At 35.8% G+C, this 11,902-nt stretch overlaps 3 protein-coding genes across 6 annotated transcripts; 1 reads left to right on the top strand and 2 right to left on the bottom strand.

Moving 5' to 3' along the window:
- Positions 1 to 676: 676 nt before the first annotated feature.
- LOC142520795 (26S proteasome regulatory subunit 8 homolog B-like) lies at positions 677 to 3,258 on the bottom strand. Of its 2 annotated transcripts, XR_012813990.1 has the most exons (4): positions 1,941 to 3,258; positions 1,318 to 1,380; positions 1,080 to 1,241; positions 677 to 906 (listed from the first exon to the last, which is right to left on the bottom strand). XR_012813990.1 is itself a non-coding variant. In XM_075623922.1 (3 exons), exons 1-3 carry the CDS (start codon positions 2,016 to 2,018, stop codon positions 1,155 to 1,157), a joined length of 228 nt encoding a protein of 75 aa, XP_075480037.1. In that variant the 5' UTR covers positions 2,019 to 3,258; the 3' UTR covers positions 920 to 1,154. The 2 variants fall into 2 exon arrangements, 1 of the variants encoding a protein (XP_075480037.1); XM_075623922.1 differs by lacking the exon at positions 677 to 906 and having other exon boundaries at positions 920 to 1,241.
- A 132-nt stretch (positions 3,259 to 3,390) lies between these two features.
- Positions 3,391 to 5,709, bottom strand: LOC142520794 (trihelix transcription factor ENAP2-like). Its single transcript, XM_075623921.1, has 2 exons — positions 5,396 to 5,709; positions 3,391 to 4,854 (listed from the first exon to the last, which is right to left on the bottom strand). The coding sequence occupies exon 2, from the start codon at positions 4,785 to 4,787 to the stop codon at positions 3,678 to 3,680; it is 1,110 nt and encodes a 369-aa protein (XP_075480036.1). The 5' UTR covers positions 4,788 to 4,854; positions 5,396 to 5,709; the 3' UTR covers positions 3,391 to 3,677.
- A 1,163-nt stretch (positions 5,710 to 6,872) lies between these two features.
- On the top strand, positions 6,873 to 11,566 carry LOC142520792 (MAR-binding filament-like protein 1-1). Of its 3 annotated transcripts, XM_075623918.1 has the most exons (4): positions 6,873 to 7,248; positions 8,867 to 8,910; positions 9,037 to 9,177; positions 9,671 to 11,566. In XM_075623918.1, exons 1-4 carry the CDS (start codon positions 6,966 to 6,968, stop codon positions 11,333 to 11,335), a joined length of 2,133 nt encoding a protein of 710 aa, XP_075480033.1. In that variant the 5' UTR covers positions 6,873 to 6,965; the 3' UTR covers positions 11,336 to 11,566. The 3 variants fall into 3 exon arrangements, with proteins under 3 accessions (XP_075480033.1, XP_075480035.1, XP_075480034.1); XM_075623920.1 differs by lacking the exon at positions 6,873 to 7,248 and having other exon boundaries at positions 8,867 to 8,952; XM_075623919.1 differs by lacking the exon at positions 6,873 to 7,248 and having other exon boundaries at positions 8,867 to 8,958.
- The last annotated feature ends 336 nt before the right edge of the window (positions 11,567 to 11,902 follow it).

Below are 11,902 nucleotides of genomic sequence, written 5' to 3'. Positions count from 1 at the left end.
TTAACAGTAATTGTTGATCACCAAGCGAATCTGTCGTGCGCTCACTAATTAAAAGTTGCAAATGAGCAACAATAGTAGGAAATAAACTTTGTTTTTTTGTTTTTTTCGAGATAGCACAATAATATGTGTAATACCAATATATATTCTCATCTTATTGTCATACGTACAGAAAGAAGAAATCGATTATGCTTTTATGGTATGACGACGTTAAGTGGTCAAACAGACAATGCTATATAATTTATTATATACAGATGCATCAAACACTGTCATTCTCGACAAACATGCTGTGTCATAGAAGCAAGTCGCATATCCTCACAATGATATAATATTATCCATTTTGAGTTTAAGATATCGTGTATTTACTTTTGACATCTATCAAAAAGACCTCATAGTCATAAAAGTATCATTTCATCTTATTAACTTATAGTCTTCTTCTTGTATTTTCAACATGAAACTTTGATTACATTTCATCTTCGCCTTTGGTATCTTTGCTATCTCAGCTTGAGATTTCTCTAAAATCCGCTCTCCCAACTTCCTCCTCTCCTTTTTGTACTGGTTTCCAAACGGTTGCGGCACTGAGTAACATTATTGGGTATAAAATATATGTTCATCAGATTTTCTATTATACTTGGTGGCGCGCTTTAGTATCGAAAATGAATATCGCTTAGCATAATTTGAAAAAGTGGATGAAAGAGATATTTTTTAAGTATATATATCGATCATAAATCTATGTTCAATTTGTAGGGACAACATGCGACTCCGAGGCCAATCGTTTGTACCAAGAAATCCTGAAGGCCGACAAAAATGCTGTTGGGATTTGGGAACTAAATTTTCCCATCAATTCTTCCAGGCCCAAGTAGATCTAGCTTGGTCCAGAATGTCAATTCTATCGGTAGCCATCGATTCCTGTATAGATATTTTCAAAGCAGAACCAAAAGGAAATTACACATTATACTATTTGAATACTACGCCACTGAAAAGTGAAAACAAAAGATTATCTTGGCATAAAAAATCATATGAACAAATGGAGAGCCACTTCATAAAATCATGAATAAACAACAACATTAGATGAAACAAACCTGACCATCACAAAGTTCTCTCACCATCCTGGAGCTTTCTCCTATGTACTTCTGAACTAATTCTTACACCGAAACTCAGAAAAAAGTGCAGTCAATACGGTGAGCCACTGCCCTTGCAAGAAGAGTTCTACCTTTGCCAGGAGGTCCATATAGCAAGACTCCCTTCACATGAAAAAGATAGCAAGTTCATGAATGCTTTCAAATTTTCATGGAATGACTGTCGCCAATTTCTGCGTACCTTTGGCCGAGCAATTCCAAGACACTCAAATAATTCAGAATGCTTGATATGAAGTTCAATCACCTACTAAAAAAGATGCCATATGTTAAACTAGGTGTAATATGCAACACAAGTACACGAAATCTGCTGAGAAAACTAAAAAGAGCAAATTCAAAATATACCAGCTCTCAATTGTTAAGACCTAGTTTGGTCATCAATAGCTACCGTTTACTTTTAATAATAAGAGGTTCCTAAAAGCCAATAAATAACAACCAGGGATGTGCGGCATGCTCCTTCATAGCACCTCTGAGTTCCCATACAAAAAATAATCACTCTTCGACTCCCAATTCACACCCAGAAGATTTTCATTGCCTTCGCAGGATACTGCAGTTCTTCCTAAGAGATGTATCAAAGCTAAAGATGATACACCACCTTAGCTTTAAAGCTTATAGAAACAGAACACATAAACTAATACTTCTCATGGAGATGACATTAATATGATTGAATTTTGTGCATCAGACGTTAATATGATGAAACTGAGAAATTCAACTGAACAAATGACAACCAAAGCAAGATACTAGCAATGTGAAAACGCATGTTAGCATATCCTCGACACAAAAGAACAAAAGTTCCAAAATATGGACCTCCTTTCTCTCTTTAATTTGCTGGTCAAGACCACCAATCATGTCATAAGTAGAGTCTGGAACCTTTTCAACTTTCATACGATTCACCGGTGGATCAACTATACATGGTAAAACCAAGTGGAGGACATAGATATCATTACGTTAAGCAACCCTTGTTGATGGTCTTAGTGATGTCAATGCTCTCGTCGATGTCAACAACATACTTCCCCTTGGGATGAATATAGACATAAAATAGAACAAAAAGACAGAATATAATATCCAGTTGGGAAATAAAGAAGACAATACATGGCATTGCTTTATAACTAAATTTGAATATTCTGAAGTAGTTATCCGCAAGACAAAAACTTATAGGAACAGGAGACACGAACAAAATTAAGTAACTGAAACAGAAATAGATAGCCATCTTTTATCTTCATAAAGGTAACAAATAGGCAACCTCCCTTCAACCTCGAGTGTCATAATTGAGAGGCATTCAGTGGTCTCTCCCTTACCATTTTGAATTAAACTGTATAAATTTGGATTGAAAACTACACCTTTGACAAAAGATTTCTGAAACAAAAAAGAATAAAAAAGGGAGAGAATGGGGTATAGCAATTTCCAGATTCACCAAGGTACAAAGCTGAACACCATTTTTTTGACAGTCTATCCAGTCAAGATGAGATATGATAAATGCCTTTAGGATGAACTATGATGCAAAAAGGAAACAAGACTTAAAAGTCGAATAAATGAACAGGAAGCCTTCTGTCATGTTCTCAGTTCATCACAAAGTACAAATATTAGAACTGGGCAAAGCGAAATGAAAGGATCTTTGATGTTAACAGAATAAATAATCACAAACCTTGACAAGGACCATTGACTTCCCATGACTTTGACAACTTCGCCAACATAGGATCCAGGCTTCTGAAGGATCTGCAACTCTTCCTTCAGTGATTGTGCATAACATCAAATAATTGGCACCAACAAAGTTAAAAATCCGCAATCTTATTTTATCCATTGCATGTTAATTACATGAATTCCAGGTCTTTGATTCAACATCAACTCAGGACATGAAGAACAATACAACAACTAACTATCAATTAAAAAATATAGACACAATAATATACTCAGAGAGAAATATACAGGCGAAAAAAAGCTTTCCGCAATGGATTTATTACATTCTCAGTATTCAACATTATAGTACAAGATGAATACCTCTCCCATTCATGAGATAAGCAAAGTGTTAAAATCTGCGTTAATTTCAAAATTCCAGCTTGAGGTGATTACTTATTTCATCTGGTTCATCCTCAATTTTATTTAAAGATCCTATACCTCGCTGACAGGGCCCATACCCTAAAGAAATTGCTAGAATCATTCACTTACCACCACCCCATATCAACATGGGATGGGACCTGTGCACATTCTAGTATTCTATTCCTTCCATATGCATAAAACTGAAGTAAATAGAGTCAGCTAAACAAAAGCAACTTCTCTACGATATTATATTAACAAGATAATGTCCAGACGATTCAACAATTCACATATAAAATAACCAAAAGAAACCCTGTAAATCATTACCGAGTTATAATTCCATAAACTCATAACTTTCAATGAAGTAAATACAAGTTCTTTCCCCTTTAAAAAATACAAGTTCTTTCCAATTTCTAGGGTTTTAGCGATAAGCAGAACAATTAAAGCACAAGTCTTCATCGAATTCTGCAGAGGAAAACCTAGGGAATTAATTTATTGGATACAGATGCATCAAACACTGTCATTCTCAGCAGACATGTTGTATTCTTCGTCGTCACCTTTTCGTATCTTTGCTATCTCAGCTTGAGATTTCTCTAATATCTGCCTCTTCTGCAATTCCAAGTCCCTATGGAAGTCCATCCTCATTTTTTCGAGTTCTAGCATTCGCTCTCTCTTACTGTTCTCAATCTTTTCGTATATCCCAACGAATTTTTGAATAGAATCAGCGAGCCGTTTAAATGAAGATGCACGGCGGCCCTTGATTTGTGATTTCTTAACTTTCTTGGGAGGAACTGATTCAGTAGATATTGAATTATCTGGACTATCCCTTGTTTCATGCAAACCATTTGAGTAATTCAGATGATCTTTAAGGTGCTCTCCTGAATCTACCGCACTCAAATGCCCTGCTTTCTGAGGGATTGATGATAATAGCAAATCCATCTTCTTATAGCAAGCCCATTTACTGGTGGATTCCCCTGTCTCTCCCAGCTTCATTTTCTCCTTTTTGTACTTCTTCTTCAAGGTATCCAAACGGTTGCGGCACTGAGTGTCCGTTCTTTCAATCTTCGACTCCTGAGACACCTTCTCTGCAACTTCTTGCCACTCTTCAGACCGGAGACTCTTTCTGCCTTGTTTGAGAAATCTCTCTCCCCAAGCGTCAAGCAAAATAAAAGTTTCGTGCTCGGTCCAATCTGTGAGCGGATTGCGTCCACCGTATGATGGTTTCGGAATCAAAGCAGCACCAGATGGCAAAGCCTGCGCTCGAGGGGCAAATTCGTAATTTGACAGCGTTTTAAGCTTCCTCTTCTTTGGATGCCTCTGTAAATCACCAAAATCATCATCTTCATCACCATCCTCATTCAAATCGCCATAGTCATCCTCTCCTATCCTTAAAACACCCTTCCCTTCATCGTCATCATCGTCTTCTTCTTCATCCTCCTCGGCCTTATCCTCAACTTCATCATCAATATCCTCATTGGCACCATCATCATCATCATTGTCACCATCTTCAGTAAACTGGTTACCAACATTTTGTGCAGAATTCTCATCTTCGAGAGAAAAGCTTTGGCACTTTGTGCCATAAGGACTGGAAGGGTAACTTGAATCAACATCATCATCCATTATGCATGCTCCCGAGAAGAACACAAAAAAATTACTATATCTTCTTTGATCAACAATATCCAATTTCCTAACAAACAATATCAATGTCAGGTCAGATAAAATATCAGTCACCCATTTAAAGAACACGAGCTTTCTTCAATATGAAGCACATGAATACCCAATAAAGGTCAGATCATTATTGGTAATTACACAACACCGAAATCAATACTTAAAGATAATGTTTTGGATCCAAATAATTTACTTCCCCATCACCAAACTTATACTTGCTCTTTCAATAAAAAATAAGTATCTGTGATAACTGAAAAACCAGGTGAAAATTATCTTGTGTATCTAGGGATTACACGATTTTTTGCAAAAATGGAAAAATTCACATGTAAACTTCTAAAAAAAATTTACTTGAGGAATCCACTGATCATGAAAAATATAGAGCATTAAAGTAAAAAAGCTGATCTAAAATCATATTCAAGAAAATGGGCACTCCGTAATACAACACAAGACCAAGAACAATAAATAATCCCCAAACACTCCAAAATCACACTTCAAATCGAATCTTTGCCCACACAACCACCTTAAATTCCAACATACCAAAAACCCATTAAAAATCTTACCTGAAAGTAACTATTTTATCCCCCGGGCATGCCTTCAAGATTCAAGCATCCAAGAAAATCATTACACCAACACTCAAACAAGAAAATTAAGCATACGTAAGTCCACCACAGAGATCACGAACAACAAAAGAATGCCAATTTCGCGTGATTGCCATCAATTAGTTACGAAAACTATCTGTTGGGCAAGAGAAAGTAGAGACACGCTCATCTTTTGGTGGCGGAATAGCTGAGGATGTGTGAATGTAAATTACGCTGGTCTTCACTGATTCTGACGACAGCTCTCACCCAACTTTAGGCCCACAAAGCTCACCCAACTTTAGGCCCACAATTAGAAATCTTGCGTTACGGCCCAGAGGAGGTAACCTCCATCGTTTTTCTACACACAATATAAACGAAAATAATAATAATAATAAACAAAAAATGTACAAATATTTTGGATATATCTCTTATAAATTTACACCAAGCGTAACATATTGATTGTGTCTAAAAGTTATTGTATCTTTAAAACAAGACAAAAATCTCACAACGATCTAAAGATTCTCGTTACATCGAGAATAAAATGTGGTATTTCCATTATTATCAATAATTGTTTGGTATTCGTTACAAGATGTTAGATTCGAGAATCAATACATATCTATGATATATTTGTATAACATGAACGTCATTTATTCACGTTATGTATGTCATACTAACATATATTTTTGTTACTAGCATGTGAGCATCTAACTGTAAAATCCAAGATTTTTATTTAATCGTGATAATATTTTGTAATTAGGATTTTTTGCAATCGCCAGGTATCTATCTCATTATAAGATGTAAGATTTGCAAGATTATCTAAGTTGAGTGGATAATTTTATCGTGTACAATATTTTAAGCTCAAGATTTAAAATATTATCGTGTGTATATTTTTGAACTGACGAACATATAAAGATCCAAGTTTTGAGATGATATTGAGATAATAAGATAAAGATATAGGATTTGAGTTGATATTGAGATACCGAGATTTATTAATAGCCATGTTATTTTTTTTGTTATTTTCGAATTTCGTATTTCTAATTCCATGTAAGATGTTTCCGCATTAGTTATTTGAATTGTAAAGACATTGGTATTTTTTTGAGAATTTATGAAATAAACTGGTTTCAATTTATACTGTGCTACGAGGCTGGTTGTTTTTCGATGATGTGATTGATGAATAACGTCGATTTCGACTAACCCCGGTCGCGGGACGTGACACTACCCATCTATATATACAACAAATAACTCGAATATATACATTTGAATTTTACCGTTATTTACAAAATGAATATCATTCGACGGAATCTATAATTTAACATCAAATCCAACATTAAATTTGACATATCACAAAGGATTTCTTCTTCTTCTTGTTTCCTCTCTTTTAATATGCCAAACTCTGAAGGGCAATTCGGTCTTTCTAATTCCAACACATACTGTAAGTTAAAATATTATAAATGAAAAATCTAAATCCAAACGGATTGGAATCAGTGGGGCTATGGTGGCAATGTGCTTTTTCTTATCACCAGAAATCAAGAAAACGTGAAAAAAGATAGCCATGGGATTCCTGATAGCCCCGTCTTGCTTCCTGTACCCGTCTCCACTTTGCTATTCTGTTTGCACTGGGACTTCATCTTCATGTTCTTTGCAGCATTCCTTCTTGATTTCTTGCCCGAGAAATGGTCTTAGTTGGAGAAAGAACAGAACCGCTGTGGCTTGTGTGCAGAAAGAAAATTCGGAAGATGGTGACTTTTGCAGAAGGAGAGGGATTTTGTTGATGGGTTTTGGATTAATTCCGTTTCTTAGCATGAGGGCTGGGGCTCTTGATGGGCTTGCTGCAGGTTAGTTGGGTTCAAGCAATGGTTTTTCCTCTTCTTGTATATTGTGGTTATGGTTTGATTATCCTTTTCTATAGTTTTGGCCTTGCATCAATTATGCTTAGAAATTTTATGGTTTATATTAATTGTTGACTTTATTCAAGATCAGCACAATAGGTTAATTCCAAGCCTGATACTTTTGCTTCTTTTTTAAAATTTTAATGTAGCGTCTTCATTACGCGTCTGGCTTGAGGAATAAAATTTTCCTTTTCCATATATTGTTTTGACTAAATGCTGAAGTTTCGTTACCAATTGGGAATGTACTTTATTCAACTGGTTTGTGGTTACAATGAAAAGACACCTTTTTGTTTAGTTTGGTGGCAGTGAGACTAGGGGAACTTGGTCCATGTAGCTCCTTGCATTTTGAGTCTTGAATTGTTTCCACGACTATATACCCAATGTCTTGAACAAACATATGAATGACTGACGGAAAGTTGAGAGGTGGGATAAGTGTGACTTCACTATGATCCAGTTGCAAATGATTTACTTCCTCAAGGTGTTCATGACATGACAACCAGATGTTAGGAAAATGATGAAAATTTCGTGAGTGGGCACTTCCAGAAGCAGTTTATTATTTTCTGATATTTGCCGTGGCTGGGGATTTGACATGCACAGGGCTGTTGCTTAGTTTATGTGCCAGATGATTTGACTCGGGTCCAAAGAATAATGATAAAAAAAGGGGTTTGTGTAAATCTTAGCTCTGTGGAATGCTTCTAAACTAGCTTTAGCATCATATTGGATTAGGAAAATCTTTTTGTTGCTTCTCTTTTGTGATAATGAGAAATGCATAGCAGTTTCAAGTAACATGTTTTCTACTTGTGATGGTCACGTGTTGTTAAGAAGAGGTTCTCTCTTCGCACCATTTAAAACCTTCTTTTTACTCTCATTTGTACACAAATCTAGTATGTTATGGTTAATCTGTATGATAAATTCGAGCAAACTTGCTTCTTTGTTAGTTGGAGATCGAAATAAATTGTAATATGTTCTATTTGATTTATTATCACTTTGTTTCATGGTGAACACTTCGTCAAATACATGTCTTTACCTCGTTTTTTTACGTGATGATTTGGCTCTGTTAAAGGTTTCATGTCTCTCATCTGATTTTCATAGGAAATTTCGTAGATCTCACCCTTTGTACACAATTAAAGAATCAATAATAATGGACACCATGCAACATGAGAAGATAATATGGAATTTCTCAGGGGGCATTAATCACCAACTGTGCTGCAACTAAATATAATGCACCCTTCTATGCAAATGCTATTAGAACTCAGCCTATGAAGGTCAGCTAGGCTGAGCAAGACAAATACGAGAAACCTGAAGCAGTAAGTGCAAAAGTCAAACTGAATAAAACCTACAACCTAAATGGATTCCCTCGTTCTTGTGTGATTTGTTGTTGAATGACATGCAAGTGGTAAAGTTTATAAGAAAATTCACAAATTTTTAGTTGCCTATCAATGCCTAACATTATCCATTTCATTCAACACGATTCTCCAAGATGGTGGTGAAAATTTTGATTTGTTCGATTGATGCATATCTTGATGGGCTTTTGCTAAATTGTGTTGTTTTTGTTTTGTTTCAGAAAATACTGAAATGAGAACGGAAGAGTTCATGCAAGTAGCTGAGGTCTGCATCTCTGCTCAATATAATACGGAAACAATTATTTAAGTACTGGTTTGTGTTTCAAAGGTTGTCTCTTTTGTATATAATTCTCCAGTTCATATATTGAAGTGAATTTTTCTTGTGTCCCAGCAATTAGTGCAGGCAAACGCTTTCCCTACCTCAACATTTTCACTTTTCAATGTTGTTGGAGTAATGGCGTCAGGTGTGCTTGGTGCTCTCTATGTATCAACAAAGAAGGAAAAGGCTGGTTTGGATGCAACCATAGAATCCGTGAGCCATTTCAATGAACTTTATCTTATTTTTTTGATTATTTGGAAATGCTTCCTGAATGGATGCATTTGAATTCTTAACAAGTGCATATAGAGGGAGTGGTACTTGATTTTTGTTTCCTGTTTCTGATTAACAGCAGTTCAGCTTACTTGGTTAATGGTACAAAAAGGGAAAAGAATCACATTTTATTGACCAAAGTATTTAAAATGAATAATTTTTTTGCAGAGTTAAACAAATTGCATTCACCTACACCAATAGGATCAAGTGCCTACCTATATTTCAGAATCTATACGTAATAACGTTACGATTTGAATATTTTAAGTTGTACAGCTGCCAAAGAACCTTGTTTCGATCATTGTGCAACATGAGCGGCCACACAGTACAGTGGGTCTCGCCAACAAAGTCCTTAACTATTTGTGTTTTTGGAATCAGTTGGTACTGGAATGTAATATTTTTTGCTTATAAGTTATGTCTTGTCTTCTTGAATGGACAGGTGAATATTAAACTGAAAGAAAAGGAATCTGCCATCATTTCCCTGGAGAAAAAATTTGACTCAAAGATTTTGAATGAGAAAGAAGTTCACAGAAAGGAACTTGCTAAAGCAAGCGAAGCACAACAATCTTTAGTTAATCGGTTGAAAGTTGCAAATGGTACCATTACAAGCCTTGGACAAGAGTTGCAAAAAGAAAGAAGATTAATTGAAGAGCTGGTTACGAAGGTCAAGAGTCTTGAACAAAACCTCATTAACTTGGTAAACGAGAAAAAGGAACTGCAAGAACAGTTGAAGGAGAAGCTGGATTCTGTGGCAGTCTTGGAAGATAGGATGATCTTGCTTTCTTCAGAAATTACTGAAAAGGAAGATAATCTCCGGAATCGTAATTCTAACATTGCCGAAAAGGAACGCGACTTCGAGCAACTGAGCTCTGTATACCAACAATCCCAGGATCGGGTTAGTGGTTTAATTTCAGAGCGACAACAATTGAAAGTCATACTCTCGAAAAATGAAAATGAGCTGGAGTTGAAGAATTCAGAACTCAAGAACATGAATGCAGAATTATCTTCTTTGGTGGCTGAGAGGGACGAATCCAGTAAAAGGCTTGATGCTATCATAAAGGAGTTTAATGAATATAAATCCTCCTCAGAAAAAAAGACTGCTTCAGATCGTAAGATTTTGGGAGATCGAGAAAAGAAGATTCAACAGATTGAAGAACAGCTTAAGGTTGCGCTGGATGAAGCAAACAAAAATGAAGCTCTAGTTGCTGATTTAACTCAAGAAAAAAAGAATATAAGAGAAACGTTGAATGTTGAATTGAAAAATGTGAAGAGTCTTGAACAGGAACTCGAGATTACACAGGAAACTCTGGAGAAATCAAGAAATGAAGCTTCTGATCTGAAAAAACAACTGCAGCAGTCAAGAAACTTGTGCTCGAAGTTCGAAGCAGAGCTGTCAAAGGTTCAGGCCGAGTTGACAGAAGCTAGAGAATCCTACAAGAAGGATACTGAAAAACTGCTAACTGTGTCCCAAGAATTGACTGCATCAGAACGAAAGTTTGCCAACTTAAGGAAAGATCTTGTTGATTCCAACAAGAAAGCTGAAACTGCAGCTGAAGATCTGGAGAAAGAAAGGAAACTAGTGTCTTCTTTAAACAAAGAGTTGAAGATTCTGCAGACTGAAATTTCAAGAAGCAAAGAATCGCGAAAAAGTCTTGAGACTGATTTAGAAGAGGTTACTAAAACACTTGAGGAGATGAATCGGAATGAATCAACTCTTTCAAAGGATCTTGAGTTGTCCAAGTCAAGGATTTCGAGTTTGGAATATGAAAAAGATGCAGTCTACAAGTCCCTTGAAGAGCAAAAACAGGCTTCTCTAGAAGATCGCGAAAACTTGGAAGATGCCCATAACATGGTGATGAAGCTTGGAAAAGAAAGGGAGAGTTTGGAAAAGAGAGGAAGGAAACTAGAAGAGGAATTGGCATCTGCCAAAGGCGAAATCATACGGCTAAGGAGCCGGAGCCAAAGCCAAAGCCAAATAAATTCAACCAAAACTGAGGTGAATAATCAACACCAGCATAAAGTTGAAGTTGGAGGCACAACTGCTGCTCCCAAGAAGAAAGTCATCCGGCGGAGAAAGGTTACACCACAACAAGAAGAATTATAATCGAATTTGCATCAAATGCAACGTCTACGTTCTCCTTCGTCCTTGGTTGTCTGTAATTGTGAAATTCCCTGCCAACTATTTTTGGCCTTCCTCATCCTGAAAAGTGCAGTCGTTGAAATTAGAAGGATATCCGTGTCTTGTTGTATCTATTGTGAAATGAGCATATTTTTGATTATTCGTTAAAAAGGTAGTTCTTTGCAGTTTGGCTTAAGATGTGATGATTATATTTTTTGCCGCGGAATACATCCCATCTTTATTTTTTTAGTGTAAATAAATACACAAAATTGTTGGATTTCTTTTTTTAAAAAAAATAAATTCGACCCTCACAATTTTATTACCACTTCGAATGGTTGATAAAATATTAATCTATTATATAATGATTTATTTGTTATGTGTAAAAAATAATAAATTTTTTATTTATGCTTAATTTTTATATTTTTTATTTTTATAAACAAATCCCAAAAAAAAATAAAGGAAACCTCGGCTCATCGTGTTATTATTATTATTTATGAGTTAGTCTTTTGTGAGACCGTCTCATGAATCTTTATCTGTGAATCGGGTCAATCT

The sequence above is a fragment of the Primulina tabacum genome, chromosome 12 (assembly GCF_025594145.1).
Source record: "Primulina tabacum isolate GXHZ01 chromosome 12, ASM2559414v2, whole genome shotgun sequence".
Classification (NCBI taxonomy): domain Eukaryota; kingdom Viridiplantae; phylum Streptophyta; class Magnoliopsida; order Lamiales; family Gesneriaceae; genus Primulina; species Primulina tabacum.
Note: the sequence above shows the minus strand (reverse complement) of the source record. Positions and strands in the feature narration are given on the sequence as shown.

What these genes read in the sequence shown, in the direction of transcription:
- LOC142520795 (XM_075623922.1), bottom strand. Translation starts at nt 2,018, where the DNA reads ATGAAAGTTGAAAAGGTTCCAGACTCTACTTATGACATGATTGGTGGT. An exon ending in AAATTAAAGAGAGAAAGGAG is followed by an intron (nt 1,381 to 1,940) that starts GTCCATATTTTG and finishes CTTTTTTAGTAG; the next exon opens with GTGATTGAACTTCATATCAA. An exon ending in TTGGAATTGCTCGGCCAAAG is followed by an intron (nt 1,242 to 1,317) that starts GTACGCAGAAAT and finishes TTTCATGTGAAG; the next exon opens with GGAGTCTTGCTATATGGACC.
- LOC142520794 (XM_075623921.1), bottom strand. Translation starts at nt 4,787, where the DNA reads ATGGATGATGATGTTGATTCAAGTTACCCTTCCAGTCCTTATGGCACA.
- LOC142520792 (XM_075623918.1), top strand. Translation starts at nt 6,966, where the DNA reads ATGGGATTCCTGATAGCCCCGTCTTGCTTCCTGTACCCGTCTCCACTT. An exon ending in AGTTCATGCAAGTAGCTGAG is followed by an intron (nt 8,911 to 9,036) that starts GTCTGCATCTCT and finishes CTTGTGTCCCAG; the next exon opens with CAATTAGTGCAGGCAAACGC. An exon ending in TGGATGCAACCATAGAATCC is followed by an intron (nt 9,178 to 9,670) that starts GTGAGCCATTTC and finishes TTGAATGGACAG; the next exon opens with GTGAATATTAAACTGAAAGA.